At 51.8% G+C, this 15949-nt stretch overlaps 1 protein-coding gene across 2 annotated transcripts; it reads right to left on the reverse strand.

Annotated features, from left to right (window-relative positions):
- Nucleotides 1–432: 432 nt before the first annotated feature.
- Nucleotides 433–13083, reverse strand: LOC144730907 (lysosomal amino acid transporter 1 homolog). 2 transcript variants are annotated; one of them, XM_078611759.1, is made up of 9 exons: nt 12922–13083; nt 8439–8582; nt 6503–6825; nt 5701–5830; nt 4675–4759; nt 3917–4068; nt 2732–2833; nt 2043–2228; nt 433–1433 (listed from the first exon to the last, which is right to left on the reverse strand). In XM_078611759.1, exons 3-9 carry the CDS (start codon nt 6742–6744, stop codon nt 1308–1310), a joined length of 1023 nt encoding a protein of 340 aa, XP_078467885.1. In that variant the 5' UTR covers nt 6745–6825; nt 8439–8582; nt 12922–13083; the 3' UTR covers nt 433–1307. The 2 variants fall into 2 exon arrangements, with proteins under 2 accessions (XP_078467885.1, XP_078467884.1); XM_078611758.1 differs by having other exon boundaries at nt 8439–8656.
- Nucleotides 13084–15949: the final 2866 nt, after the last annotated feature.

A 15949-nucleotide genomic window follows, 5' to 3' on the forward strand; every position in this document is an offset into this window, starting at 1 on the left:
CCTCGCTCCCCCCTCCCCCTCCCCTCGCCTCGCCCCCCCTCTCCCCTCGTCCCCCCCTCCCCCTTCACCCCCCTCACTCCCCCCTTAACCCCGCCCCATTCACCCCCCCCCTTCGACCCCGCCCCTCTCTCAGGATGTAATTGTGCAGAGGCACTGTGGGACTTGGTTGCGAGTTATTTTCTCCTCCTCCTCGTTCACTCCACGCCCGTCGGCTGAGCTCGTACAACGCGAGCCATTCAGACACTCGGCGACACCAGATGCCTGACATTCCTTACAAGGACATTTAGTTCACGAACACTTCATTCAATTGCGAATCGAGGGAACTACAAGTCGCTTAGGATATTGTACACAGTACGAATCGCAGTTCCCTGACCCGAGGATACGGGAGTTCGAGTCCTGGACGCGTCCTGCAAATCGCACATCAGTCACGAGAATGGCAGCAACAAGACGCCTTTATTTCAGCCTTACGTGCGTGCACACCAGCACTCATAAATAACGATACACTCAGTGTCCACTCAAACCCGTGTCTCCAACTCGGAAATTATTGCACAGAGTTTACAAGCCAAAATGTAAAACAAGTTCGATCCAACGGAAGACCGATTCAATGTCATGTAAACGAAGTAACCTCCGTGAGTTAATCCCCTGCTAAAGTTTGATTCAATAGAAAAACAAGCAACAAGCTAGTAGTGCCCTGAGCCAAGCCGGGCCCTTATCAAGGGGTGGGGAAGTTAAGCGGCCACCCAGGTCGCTAAGCTGTAAGGGGCGAGAGACGTGTGTAGTTGTCTTGCAGGGGAAACCTGAGACACAGGGAGCTCCTAGGAGGCCGTGCAGGCCAACCCTGTCTCCCACTGGAGGCACATTGTAAGGCATTATGGCCGACGCAATATTGGACAACGTATGGCTCAGTATAGTTTTCAAGATCACGTCACGATCAGGTTACGGGCTATCACTAAATATTGCTTTTCAACATCGCTACAGTAAGAAGGCCACCGACGTGAGACACAACTGACAATTAAGACAAGCGGTGATGGCTAAATACCATGGTCGGACCCGCAGGCAGGAGGGACCTGGAATGACAGAGAGGAATGTGAAAGCAGCACACTGCAGATTCTCACACCCGCTTGATGGTTTAAAAAAAGAACATCGTAAAGCACGGCCTCCCTTGCGGCCGTGCTAAGCCCAAGAAACGTCGCTCAAACGCTTCCAGGATCGCGGGGTCATGGCAATGACCTGGGGTCACGGCAGTGAACCTGGGGTCACGGCAGTGAACCTGGGGTCACGGCAATGACCTCTGGGTACGCGCGGCGTCACTCATCCCCCCAGCCGGTGAGCAATGGGGCCCCTTCCCTCTCGTCCAGCCGCAGCGGAATGGTGTCCTCTCCTTCAGGGCGGCCGCCGTGGCGGCGTCTGTATCGCACAAACTGAGCTACCATCTGAGCCATCGCGGTTAAGGGGCCAGCCCGGTCAACATTTACACGTCAAGTTTCTCAATCCCCAAGACGTGCTTGATGAATACCTAGAAAGTAAATAAATTGGGTGTGCCACTGCGGTGCAAGCATTAGCACACTGGACTTGCAATTCAAAGGTCGCGGGTTCAATTTGATCTCCCGGCATGGCAGTTTTAAAACAATAGACAAGTTTCTTAAATCCACCCCCCCCCCACCTCTATCCAACCAGCAGTAGATAAATGAATACACCACTGTTTGTCGATTGGCAGGTTACATGTGGTGGGGTAAACTGTAGCTGTGAGTGCTTCCATCTCTTTCCGAGGTGTCTGGCCAGGATATGAAGAGTAGGCCAAATATTCAAAAAATTGATTCTCCAGGGCGAGTTAGCAGTTGCAGGACTGCACCCTTACCTTGTTTACCTAATAAAACCCGTGACGGTTGCCAAAGTGGAAATCTGGCTTAGGTCAAACCCTGTAATAATATTCAGTTCGGCCTGGATCTGTGTTGATATCTATTGCATAGTCTTGATACAACAACTGCCCATTGAGCTGCCAATGGCCATGCGCTCGAAACAACGCCGTGAGTCAAGGATACAGAGGAGTCAAGCAGCAGAGTTCCGAAGCTGCCGATGAGCCAGGGCAGGTGAGCGACGATAGCCTGGCCCTCGGTTTCGCCCGGTCTGGGGGCCTTCAGCACCAAACTCGTGCCGTACGTGCTGTTCCCCAGGATTGTAAGCATGAAGAGCGCCAGCGAGACTCCCTCCACCGAGTGCCGCTTGTACTGCAGCAGAGGAGAGGCAGCGCATCTCACACCACACGCGCAGCGCAAGCCTCGGTAGGTGCTCTCAAAGGATCTATTATTTTCACCAACTCTCATGGGCGCAATCTGGGTCGGCCGCTGCCAAATACCCTCAAACAAGTTGTCAGCAAACCTTTCCTTGAGCGTGGGTTTTCGTGGTTGAGCCGTACGGCCTCCCAGCGTGCTCTCAGGTTGTACCGCGTGTTGCTGGGCATGACGTCCAACTTTTTACTCCGCATGCCGGAAGATACGTCGACAACTTGCATTCAGTTCTTGACTAATGCAGTGTGTGTATATATAGATATGTCAGTTGCTGCATTATATCCTCAACAGGTCAGTTCCTAAAGAGGCTCTCAGCACGTGCAGAAAAAGGCTCGACATCATGCCGAACGAGGTGTGGCGCAAGCCGACCACGCACGGGAGAGAGCCAAGCGTGCGCTCGATTGAGTCGATTGTGTCGAGAGGCACCAGCGGCGCCGACTCACGTTGCGGTACAGCTGTGGCAGCCTCCCTCCCAGGTAGAAGGCGGCAGAGGCTGAGCCGGAAGTGTAGCCGACCAGCTCCATCCATCCCAACGAAGGCAGCTTCTGCACGGGCACAGCCACTGGCTACGTTGAACGTTTTCTGGGCCAGCCGTTTATCGATGAACACCGCCTATGTCACTGGGCGGTGATGCGGCCCAGCAGTAGGGCGTTTGCCGCTTTTTGCAGAGGTTTGAATCCAGCAGCCACCATATTTGTACAGGCCTAATAATAACAACGCTACGTGTCATCCACTTCACAGTGGCCGTTACAGATTCCCTGACATCATTCACAAGAGTAAGGCCATCGTGTGCCGGTGTCAGGGGGATCCAAATTCGAAATGACCTACAAATGACTCAAAAGGGATTTTACATAGCAATCATCGCCCCCTACTGGCAGCAGAACACTGCACAGACCACTCTCGCAAATGAGACTGTACTTACACTATGAGACCTCCTTTACCAGTGGCAAAATATAGTAATAGGTTTTTACCCTTTCAACTGGTACTAAAACTAACACCTTTATACAAGGCATCATGTTTGCAATACCACAACACAAGCAGTCAAAATGCAAACAAAAAGAAAGAACTCTGATGATGATAATGATATGCACTGTCCTTGAAGTTGATTGGTCCACACTCGAGACAGCTTTTCTTAGAGCCTAGTCTCCATTGGTGTTGGACCAGATGACGCCAAAAGGCGTCACCTGGAGACTAGGCTCTAAGAAAAGCTGTCTCGGGTGTGGACCAATCAACTTCAAGGACAGTGCATATCATTATCATCATCAGAGTTGTTTCTTTTTGTTTGCATTTTGACTGCTTGTGTTTTGATTATTGCAAACATGATGCCTTGTATAAAGGTGTCAGTTTTGTACCAGTTGAAAGGGTAAAAACCTATTACTAGAGACTGTACTTATTCTCTTTGGGTTTTCCCCCGGTTTAAACAAACTTGATTCACTGAAGCGCTCTGGCCACAGAGGTTATCTATAAACATTAGTGCTGTTGCCACGTGTGGTCTAGATTCCACTTCACGGTCAAAGCTGCCCAAATGGGCATAAAGGTCACAGTGCCATGAAAGAAATAGATAAAGGGGCACTCCCACAAACTTGCAAAATCAACAGCGGCACAGTGTAAAAACGCTCGTAACTCACGCTAGCGTGGGCAAGAGCGCGGGAGGAGTTGGTCCCAAGGGCAGGGGCCTCCAGCAGGGGGTGGTGCCAGAAGAGGAGGAAAGGCAGCAGCAATGCGAGGAGGGTACAGGACAGCATCCAGCATACGCACGACCACTGCAGACAGCCGGCATCTGCAGGGCACACGCGGCGGACACAACAGCGGCGTCACCTCTCTCCGATCCGTAGGCGCGCAAAGGCCCTTTGGTTCTTTGACTCACTCGAAGAACACTCACGGTTACAGGCATCAAATCGTGCAGGTGGGAAGCGATTAGCTGTTAGCAATACGAATTCGATGCTAATGCTCGTGCAGCTAACAATCTAAACAACAGAATCAACTCCTGCATCGAATCTCAGCCCCAAACTGCAATAACCTATCACATCGCAAACGGTATAAATTGTTTTATGAATTGTAAAAACATAACTAGGCAACAAAATACATGCAGTTGAAACTATAACAATACCATAAGCCTACCGAGGTGAAGATGGGCAGGTATGGATGACAATCTCACCATAATCGATCATCATCACCGTGCCACGCTTTCCTGTTTTTGGTAGGATGGATTCCTGGAGTCACCCATTTCAAAACAGCTGCCAATTAAATCAATCACTGAGCAACACATTGCTTTAATCGATCAATCATTGCAGCACTACGTGTGCGACTCCGTCTCTCTTTGCTTGTATCGTCCGCAGACAGCCATGCTTGAATGGATAACAAAAGCAGCACACTGCTCCCTCACCGCCATTCCGATTTCTCACTCGGTAGTAGAGGTACTGGGACATCACCAAGTTGTCCATCATCACGTAGTCCACGGCCATTAACGTCTGAGTGTGAGCGCGGCACAGAAAACGCACGCGTTAGCAGCGCAACATGAACAGGTTTGATAATTGTTTTTTTACCCTTTTATCTGGCAACAAAACTGACACCTTTTTTGCAAGGAGTCATGTTTGCATTGACCACAATACCTGCAGTCGGAATGCAAACAAAAAACATAACTCTGATAATGTATGCACTATTCTTAGGTTTTTTCGGTAAAGTCACGTAGGTAAAAATTAAGATTAATAAAAGTAAAATAAAAATCACGACGTGACTTTACCGAAAAAACCTAAGAATATGAATCCTTGCAGTCACGAAAGCTTCAAATCTAGAATGTATGCACTGTCCTTGAAATGCGCCTTTTGGCGTCATCTGGTCCAACACCATGTGAGACTAGGCTCTAAAGAAAGCTGTCTCGGGTGTGGACCAATCAATTTCAAAAACAGTGCATACATTATCAGAGTTATGTTTTTTGTTTGCATTCCGACTGCAGGTATTGTGGTCAATGCAAACATGACTCCTTGTAAAAAAGGTGTCAGTTTTGTTGCCAGATAAAAGGGTAAAAAAACTATTATCATATTTTATTACTGGCAAATGAGGTTCCAATGATGAACAGGTTTCCCCACGGTGCCAGCACAAGGTTTATGTCACTGCGATGGTGATCCCCCACACAACAGCACCAGTGCCCCCCCTCACTAATCAGAGGGGAGCTCGAGCCGAGCCTGCATCTCCATCGAGCCAGCAGCACCACGGGTTAACCCGATTCTCACGGGGACCATACACACGTACCGATGCATCGACGTTTCACACACCGTCAGTGTACATCCTGCACAAGCACGCCGTTACGCTCCGACCAACGCTCACACACACACACAACACGTGCACGCACACATGCGTTCGTCAGCCCACAAGGTCGTGGGAAGAGCTGCAGGTGAGGCCGTGGCTGTACCTGTAGGTGCGGCTGATTTGTCAGGATGCAGCCAATGAGGTTGGAGCAGTCGCCTCCCAGCCAAGCGAGCAGAAACCAAATGGAGAGGGCCTGGTCAGCTTTGCCAGAGCGGTACGATTCGTACAGCTGCCTGCTCGCACCGTGCCAAACAACGCGCGACATGGACGGCAGTCACGGCATGACATGCCAGAGAGCTGCATGCTCAACAATGCAATGCAGTCATAGCAGTAGTAGTGATACCATTCCAGCGGGCCAGACCCTTTGGAGACATCCACTCTCTTATGAAACGGTGATCTGGGTGGCCATACCCAATGCCGGTCGGCCGAGGGGACAATAATTATTTATCGATCTCGTTGAGCTCTCATCAGGCGAACGGAGCACTTTTTCCCCACGCTGCAGCTAGCTGCCAATCGCCATCTTTCACAAAAGAGTGGAAGCAACCTCGAAAATGGGGTTCCAGATTTTGTGGAACCGTTCTTTCAAGTACTTTACAATTGCCAATCTGTAGTAGCGTGCACCGCGATATAGTTAAAACGTATTCAGTGTTAAGGATAACACCGAAGGAGAGATCGATTGTCTGCACTGCATATTTCAAGTGGCAGATCACTTTGGCATGCAGCTAGTGGACATTGCATTGCTGGAATTTCCGCCATTATCAATGTTTATATTTGCCTCTCAAACTGCCCAAGCGACAGTCTCATGGAGGCCGTCACCGCTGGCTGATCCACCGCGACATTCCCCTCATCACCCACACGTGGCCAGCGGCAGCAAAAAGAACACGCACGACGGGCCCCGGACTCACGGCAGCATGGCCAACAGGAAGCAGATGATGGACAGGAGCGCGAAGGCCACGCTCGCGTAGTCCCGGCTCCCATCAGGGCACTCCCCGAGCACGTGCCACAGCCACTGGGAGCCCGCCGACGCGTTGGGGCACAGGAGGAGCGGCGCAGGGCCCGGGGCGGTACCGTTGCCGCCGGGGACGGCGGGAGCCCACGTGGCCACGGCGCCGGGCTGGGCCTGCGTGGTGTTCCCGCCGTAGGCCATGGCTCGGAGCGAGCAGACGAGACGGGGATGGCCCTCGGTGGGTGAAGGCCGCGCCGATGGCCCACTGGGCAATGGCAAAACCTGCGGCGTAGAGCGGCGGTTAAGGCCCCCGGTGCGAACGCAACTGCCCGTCACCGCCTGTGCACACAAAGTGGGCTCACACCACCAAAGGGCACGTGGCACGATCAACAAATCGCTCTTTGATGGACACAGTCAAACTGCTCAACCCACTTGAAATTAAGTCTTGAGGCCTAGTGACATTAAACTGAATATACAATAGACATTTAAAAAAATAAATGCTGCTTTTTGATATTAAAACAAAGCCTTTTGTTTTTTGAGCACGTACTTGATCACATTCGTGCCGGTCACTGCCTCTGGTGAGCACGATGCTGTGATCCCACCGGGGCAGTGGCCCTATTTATATCGTCCCACAGGTTGCTATAGCGAGGCTCGGTACACGTGGGTCATATTCAATCATAAGCGTTGCGTTGGACATCAAACCAGTTTTATAATGCAAACGGTACGCTGTAGAACTGAATGTCAAACAGTACCCCCATCTTATGAACCCTACATAAACCCAAACGCAAACATTTGAAGAACCATATATGCTTTAAACATTTAAATATATATACTGTATGTGACCTTTACGTTTTAATGACCAGGTAAGAGCCCAGACACCTTGTTGAGTTTAATTACACGGCACAGATTTACAAAGCCTTTGAGAGACTGACTCCCAAGGTAACCTGTATATGGTACTGTATTACCTAGAATCTCAAACTAACACAGACCATCTTGACTTACAGCTTTCGTGACTGCAGTAATTCATATTGTTTGGGTCTTTCGGTAAAATCACGTAGATAGGTTCAAAGAAAATAACAAAAAATAACAAAAAACTGTTGACGAACGCTTGTGTTGCGATCGAAACGTCGGAGTTTTTTGTTGTTATTTTTTGTTATTTTCTTTCAACCTATCTACGTGACTTTACCGAAAGACCAAAATAATAACACAGATCATCTCTGTGAGCAGCTAAGGGCCCAATGAGAATATGGCATATGCGTCTATTTTATGATGTACAGTATACACGTACTCTACAGCAAAACAATTGCACAACTGTTGAAAAAAATAAAACAAAGGTAACACTGAAATGATTGAACCATGTAATTATCGGAGTACGTTGCCATGCCGGCTAATGAACTGCATTGTGAAGTTAGCAGCCAGAACGTGCCACTTGGCAAGACAGGGCAGTACATATATGCAATATTCAGTGTGTAATAGATTTAAAACATGTGATGGAGCATTACCACAGGATACCATCAAAATATGAACTGCTCTATATATTCTAAATGCAGGGATGAGAACTTAAAATATATTAATTGCTTCCAACATGTATTTTTTAAAATGCTTTAATTGAAATAGAACAATCAAACATGTTACACTTGTTAAGTTAAATAAAGTTATAATAACAAAACATAAAACAATTCCAACAAGACCGTTAATAGGACTTTTCAAATCGCAAAAAAATCGCAGCCTCTGCGATTTACCAATCGCATTGTTTCAAACTGCAATTTCGATTTGAAATCGATTAATCGTTCAGCCATATCCCGTACTCGTGGTGCAGTCGGCCACAATCGCCACGACTCCCACCCCCCGTGTCTCTCACCACCACCTCATCCTCCCTCCTCGTTCATCCCCACCTCCTCAGTCGATGTCCATGGACGAGGAACAACAGCAGGGATGATGCTTCATCAGCTACAGCTGCTGCTGCTGCTGCGGCTAGATGAGCCACGTGTCGCGTCAACACGGCTGCTGATGGCGCTCGCCCCGTGTCTGCACGCCAGCTGGAGCACCAAGAGCAGCACCAAGAGCAGCAGCAGGAGCAGCAGCAGGAGCAGCAGGGCCGGCTTCAGCAAAGCTGCAGCAGGAGCCACAGGAGAAGCGACACGCAATCTGGAGCAGCGACAACTTCAGCAACAACAGCAGCGGCGGAGGCAGAAAGTTACGCCGGCAGCAGTAGCGGGGGTGGCTAATAGCTAGAGCAGCAGGAGCAGCAGGGCCGGCTTCAGCAAGCAGCAGCAGGAGGAGCGACACGCAATCTGGAGCAGCGACATCTTCAGCAGCAGCAGCAGCGGCGGCGGCAAAAGCAGAAAGTTACGCCGGCAGCAGTAGCAGGGGCGACGAGCAGCAGCAGCAGCTACAGCAGCAGCAGCTACAGCAGCAGCAGCTACAGCAGCAGCAACTACAGCATTAGCAGCTACAGCAACAGTAGAAGCAACAGCAGCAGGAGCTACAGCAGCAGAAGCTACAGCAGCAGAAGCTACAGCAGTAGCAGCTACAGCAGCAGCAGCAGGAGCTACAGCAGCAGAAGCATCAGTAGCTACAGCAGCAGCAGCTGCTACAGCAGCAGCAGCTGCTACAGCAGCAGCAGCTGCTACAGCAGCAGCAGCTGCTACAGCAGCAGCAGCAGCTGCTACAGCAGCAGCAGCAGCTGCTACAGCAGCAGCAGCAGCTGCTACAGCAGCAGCAGCAGCTGCTACAGCAGCAGCAGCAGCTACTACAGCAGCAGCAGGAGCAGGAGCTACAGCAGCTACTACAGCTGCAGCAGCTACTACAGCAGCAGCAGCTACAGCAGCAGCAACAGCAGCTACAGCAGCAGCAGCAACAATAGAAGCATCAGCACCTACAATATCAGCTACAGCAGCATCAACTGCAGCTACAGTAGCAGCAGCAGCAACAATAGAAGCATCAGCAGCTACAACAGCAACATCAGCTACAGCAGCAGCAGCAACAATAGAAGCATCAGCACCTACAATATCAGCTACAGCAGCAGCAACAGCAGCTACAGTAGCAGCAGCAGCAACAATAGAAGCATCAGCAGCTACAGTAGCTGCAGCAGCAGCAGCTGCCACGTGCGCCGCCTGCAACCTCGCGGGCCCCTCGGATCCGGCTGCGCTCGCCGCCTCCTCCCCCCCCACCCGCACCTCCCTCCCGTTTCCATGGCGACCTCTCTCACAGCAGCGAGCCCCCCACTCCGTGTTAACCACCTCTCTCTCTCAGCAGTGAGCCCCCCACTCTCCGTGTTAACTACCTCTCTCTCACAGCAGCGAGCCCCCCACTCCGTGTTAACCACCTCTCTCTCTCACAGCAGCGAGCCCCCCACTCCGTGTTAACCACCTCTCTCTCTCACAGCAGCGAGCCCCCCACTCTGTGTTAACCACCTCTCTCTCTCACAGCAGCGAGCCCCCCACTCCGTGTTAACCACCTCTCTCTCTCACAGCAGCGAGCCCCCCACTCCGTGTTAACCACCTCTCTCTCTCACAGCAGCGAGCCCCCCACTCCGTGTTAACCACCTCTCTCTCTCACAGCAGCGAGCCCCCCACTCCGTGTTAACCACCTCTCTCTCTCACAGCAGCGAGCCCCCCACTCCGTGTTAACCACCTCTCTCTCTCACAGCAGCGAGCCCCCCACTCCGTGTTAACCACCTCTCTCTCTCAGCAGTGAGCCCCCCACTCTCCGTGTTAACTACCTCTCTCTCACAGCAGCGAGCCCCCCACTCCGTGTTAACCACCTCTCTCTCTCACAGCAGCGAGCCCCCCACTCCGTGTTAACCACCTCTCTCTCTCACAGCAGCGAGCCCCCCACTCTGTGTTAACCACCTCTCTCTCTCACAGCAGCGAGCCCCCCACTCCGTGTTAACCACCTCTCTCTCTCACAGCAGCGAGCCCCCCACTCCGTGTTAACCACCTCTCTCTCTCACAGCAGCGAGCCCCCCACTCCGTGTTAACCACCTCTCTCTCTCACAGCAGCGAGCCCCCCACTCCGTGTTAACCACCTCTCTCTCTCACAGCAGCGAGCCCCCCACTCCGTGTTAACCACCTCTCTCTCTCACAGCAGCGAGCCCCCCACTACGTGTTAACCACCTCTCTCTCTCACAGCAGCGAGCCCCCCACTCCGTGTTAACCACCTCTCTCTCTCACAGCAGCGAGCCCCCCACTCCGTGTTAACCACCTCTCTCTCTCACAGCAGCGAGCCCCCCACTCCGTGTTAACCACCTCTCTCTCTCACAGCAGCGAGCCCCCCACTCCGTGTTAACCACCTCTCTCTCTCACAGCAGCGAGCCCCCCACTACGTGTTAACCACCTCTCTCTCTCACAGCAGTGAGCCCCCCACTCCGTGTTAACCACCTCTCTCTCTCACAGCAGCGAGCCCCCCACTCCGTGTTAACCACCTCTCTCTCTCTCACAGCAGGGAGCCCCCCACTCCGTGTTAACCACCTCTCTCTCTCTCAGCAGGGAGCCCCCCACTCCGTGTTAACCACCTCTCTCTCTCTCAGCAGCGAGCCCCCCACTCCGTGTTAACCACCTCTCTCTCTCTCACAGCAGGGAGCCCCCCACTCCGTGTTAACCACCTCTCTCTCTCTCAGCAGGGAGCCCCCCACTCCGTGTTAACCGCCTCTCTCTCTCACAGCAGCGAGCCCCCCACTACGTGTTAACCACCTCTCTCTCTCACAGCAGTGAGCCCCCCACTCCGTGTTAACCACCTCTCTCTCTCTTTCAGCAGCGAGCCCCCCACTCCGTGTTAACCACCTCTCTTTCTCACAGCAGGGAGCCCCCCACTCCGTGTTAACCACCTCTCTCTCTCACAGCAGCGAGCCCCCCACTACGTGTTAACCACCTCTCTCTCTCACAGCAGTGAGCCCCCCACTCCGTGTTAACCACCTCTCTCTCTCTTTCAGCAGCGAGCCCCCCACTCCGTGTTAACCACCTCTCTCTCTCACAGCAGTGAGCCCCCCACTCCGTGTTAACCACCTCTCTCTCTCACAGCAGTGAGCCCCCCACTCCGTGTTAACCACCTCTCTCTCTCACAGCAGCGAGCCCCCCACTCCGTGTTAACCACCTCTCTCTCTCTCACAGCAGTGAGCCCCCCACTCCGTGTTAACCACCTCTCTCTCTCACAGCAGCGAGCCCCCCACTCCGTGTTAACCACCTCTCTCTCACAGCAGCGAGCCCCCCACTACGTGTTAACCACCTCTCTCTCACAGCAGTGAGCCCCCCACTCCGTGTTAACCACCTCTCTCTCTCTCTCAGCAGCGAGCCCCCCACTCCGTGTTAACCACCTCTCTCTCTCTCACAGCAGGGAGCCCCCCACTCCGTGTTAACCACCTCTCTCTCTCTCAGCAGGGAGCCCCCCACTCCGTGTTAACCACCTCTCTTTCTCACAGCAGGGAGCCCCCCACTCCGTGTTAACCACCTCTCTTTCTCACAGCAGGGAGCCCCCCACTCCGTGTTAACCACCTCTCTCTCACAGCAGGGAGCCCCCCACTCCGTGTTAACCACCTCTCTTTCTCACAGCAGCGAGCCCCCCACTCCGTGTTAACCACCTCTCTCTCTCAGCAGGGAGCCCCCCACTCCGTGTTAACCACCTCTCTTTCTCACAGCAGCGAGCCCCCCACTCCGTGTTAACCACCTCTCTCTCACAGCAGGGAGCCCCCCACTCCGTGTTAACCACCTCTCTCTCTCACAGCAGTGAGCCCCCCACTCCGTGTTAACCACCTCTCTCTTTCTCACAGCAGGGAGCCCCCCACTCCGTGTTAACCACCTCTCTCTCTCAGCAGGGAGCCCCCCACTCCGTGTTAACCACCTCTCTTTCTCACAGCAGGGAGCCCCCCACTCCGTGTTAACCACCTCTCTCTCACAGCAGGGAGCCCCCCACTCCGTGTTAACCACCTCTCTCTCTCAGCAGCGAGCCCCCCACTCCGTGTTAACCACCTCTCTTTCTCACAGCAGCGAGCCCCCCACTCTCCGTGTTAACCACCTCTCTCTCTCAGCAGCGAGCCCCCCACTCTCCGTGTTAACCACCTCTCCCTCTCTCTCAGCAGCGAGCCCCCCACTCCGTGTTAACCACCTCTCTCACACAGCAGGGAGCCCCCCACTCTCCGTGTTAACCACCTCTCTCTCTCAGCAGCGAGCTCCCCACTCTCCGTGTTAACCACCTCTCTCTCTCTCACAGCAGCGAGCCCCCCACTCCGTGTTAACCACCTCTCTCTCTCTCACAGCAGCGAGCCCCCCACTCTCCGTGTTAACCACCTCTCTCTCTCTCACAGCAGCGAGCCCCCCACTCTCCGTGTTAACCACCTCTCTCTCTCTCTCAGCAGCGAGCCCCCCACTCCGTGTTAACCACCTCTCTCTCTCACAGCAGCGAGCCCCCCACTGTCCGTGATGCTGAGTAATGATGCGGTGGTTGTGGAGCGAGTGGAGGAGGTAGTCGCTCTCTTCGTGTTGTGGGCTCGTGGCCAGCTCCACGGATGTCTCGCTCCGACCAGTCGAGCGGCATTTGTCTCAGCGTCATCATCGGCAGCAGCAGCAGCTGTGCCTGGCAGGAAAACATAACCAGAACTATGTCATCTAAATGTCATCTATATGTCATCTCCACCTACCGCCGCCGGCATACTGTAATTCCTTTCATTATTTTACGGGACACGTTCGTAAATGCCACTTCGTGTGTGTGTGGTATTTCTTCACAGGAGGTAAAATTGTGGTTGTGCACCGCTGCAAAACGGAGTGTCACGGACGAAGACGAATATACATTGCTGTAATTGAGGTTTATTGGGTTAGCCTATGTTTAACAAAAACAAACTCGTATGGATAATATTGGTCGCGAAAACCCACGTTCCAAACTTAACATTAACGTATTTATTAAGCTTGTTTACCCAGGAAGGGATGAACGAGACTCGTTTTCACGAGGGTCTTGCCAACGTTTCCCAGTAGGTGGCGATGCTCCACCGCTCCCTCGCTGCTCACAGCGCGATTCTGGAGGCGAGAAGCTGGCCCACCCCCCACGGCCTCCACCCACGGCTACCTCCACTGTTGCCCCCCCCACTCCTTCCACAACCCCCACCACTGATGAAATAAGCCAAACCCAGTGTCTGTGGGGGAAGGGAAGGGCAGGGCCTAAACAGAAAGAGGCGGGGCTTTAATATTAAAGGGCGGTCCTAAAAAAAGGAAAGGCGCAAGACGAAGAGGTGGGGGCCTCATCTTCTTGGTTCTTTCGGTAAAGTCACGTAGGATGGAAATAATAAAATAATAAAATAACTCTCACGACGTTTCGGCCACAACGCAAGCAGCCGTCTTCAGGTGAAGAACAGGTCTGTCGAGAAGACAGAGTCTGAATGAAACACCCCAGACTTGGAGCGCCTATTTAAGCTGGGTTGGAGGGGGGACCGCCTTGACAAAAGAATTTGCATATCAAGAGGAATTTAGCATATTTATGGTGGAGGGCTAAGTCAGGAAGGGGTGGGGCCCAAAGAGGTTGAACTCCACTGTTGATTTCAGGTACCATAGGAGCGTGAATTCAAGCACGTACAGCAGGCAGCAGAGCTTTTTAGTGCCGCAGATGCGGCCACAGGTCAACTAACTAGTCGCTGTGGGTTATCCAAATTGAGTAATTTGCGGGTAGTTTTACGAATTTGGAGCAGTCATCGATATCCGAACCCGATCATTTAAAGGGACACACCAACTGTGTCTGAAAATGCTACTTTCAACCAGTGCAAAGTGCCAATCGTGACATGGGTCATAAATCAATGAAGTCTTTATTTCTATAGCACTATTTCGTGAAAAGGATGCCATTCAAAGTGCAACACGTAAAAACAATTTTAAAAAATTGGCGGACACGGGCAAAAACACAGAAAAAGTTTAAACTTGTGCAGAAAATCACGGAGAAAGAAAATGCATTATGGGATTTGCACTGAGAGACAACGAGGAACACATAGATCAGAGAGCAGAATCTATAGACATTATATTAACTGTTAAGTTAAGCGGACTTGGGTAGGACACGTCTCTAGAAGGGATCACGATGACCACCACAGACATGGAGTGATGATACATGAGAGCGGTTCGTGCGCGGGAGCGAGTTGGATTGTGGCGATGGTGTGGGCGAGGTCTTCGTCCAGCAGTTGATAGACCATGGCTGATGATGATGATTAAACCTACAATGAGGGAAAAAAGTATTTGATCCCCTGCTCATTTTGTACGTTTGCCCACTGACAAAGAAATGATCAGTCTATAATTTTAATGATAGGTTTATTTGAACAGTGAGATACAGAATAGCACCAAAAAAATCCAGAAAAACGCATGTCAAAAATGTTATAAATTGATTTGCATTTTAATGAGGGAAATAAGCATTTGACCCCTCTGCAAAACATGACTTAGTACTTGGTGGCAAAACCCTTGTTGGCAATCACAGAGGTCAGACGTTTCTTGTAGTTGGCCATCAGGTTTGCACACATCTCAGGAGGGATTTTGTCCCACTCCTCTTTGCAGATCTTCTCCAAGTCATTAAGGTTTCGAGGCTGACGTTTGGCAACTCGAACCTTCAGCTCCCTCCACAGATTTTCTATGGGATTAAGGTCTGGAGACTGGCTAGGCCACTCCAGGACCTTAATGTGCTTCTTCTTGAGCCACTCCTTTGTTGCCTTGGCCGTGTGTTTTGGGTCATTGTCATGCTGGAATACGCATCCACGACCAATTTTCAATGCCCTGGCTGAGGGAAGGAGGTTCTCACCCAAGATTTGACGGTACATGGCCCCGTCCATCGTCCCTTTGATGCGGTGAAGTTGTCCTGTCCCCTTAGCAGAAAAACACCCCCAAAGCATAATGTTTCCACCTCCATGTTTGATGGTGGGGATGGTGTTCTTGGGGTCATAGGCAGCATTCCTCATCCAAACACGGCGAGTTGAGTTGATGCCAAAGAGCTCCATTTTGGTCTCATCTGACCACAACACTTTCACCCAGTTGTTCTCTGAATCATTCAGATGTTCATTGGCAAACTTCAGACGGGCATGTATATGTGCTTTTTTGAGCAGGAGGACCTTGCGGGCGCTGCAGGATTTCAGTTCTTCACGGCGTAGTGTGTTACCAACTGTTTTCTTGGTGACTATGGTCCCAGCTGCCTTGAGATCATTGGCAAGATCCTCCCGTGTAGTTCTGGGCTGATTCCTCGCCGTTCTCATGATCATTGCAACTCCACGAGGTGAGATCTTGCATGGAGCCCCAGGGCGAGGGAGATTGACAGTTATTTTGTGTTTCTTCCATTTGCGAATAATTGCACCAACTGTTGTCACCTTCTTCTTGGTTCTTTCGGTAAAGTCACGTAGAAGGGAAGTAATAAAATAATAAAAATAAAACATAATAAAATAAAATAATTCTCACGA

The sequence above is a fragment of the Lampetra planeri genome, chromosome 37, assembly GCF_965212315.1.
Source record: "Lampetra planeri chromosome 37, kcLamPlan1.2.h2, whole genome shotgun sequence".
In the NCBI taxonomy this organism is placed as follows: Eukaryota; Metazoa; Chordata; class Hyperoartia; order Petromyzontiformes; family Petromyzontidae; genus Lampetra; species Lampetra planeri.

Coding starts and splice junctions, on each gene's coding strand:
- LOC144730907 (XM_078611759.1), bottom strand. CDS start 6,744: ATGGCCTACGGCGGGAACACCACGCAGGCCCAGCCCGGCGCCGTGGCC. Junction 5,831..6,502: donor TTCCTGTTGGCCATGCTGCC/GTGAGTCCGGGG, acceptor CGGTGCGAGCAG/GCAGCTGTACGAATCGTACC. Junction 2,229..2,731: donor TGCCACAGCTGTACCGCAAC/GTGAGTCGGCGC, acceptor CCTCTGCTGCAG/TACAAGCGGCACTCGGTGGA.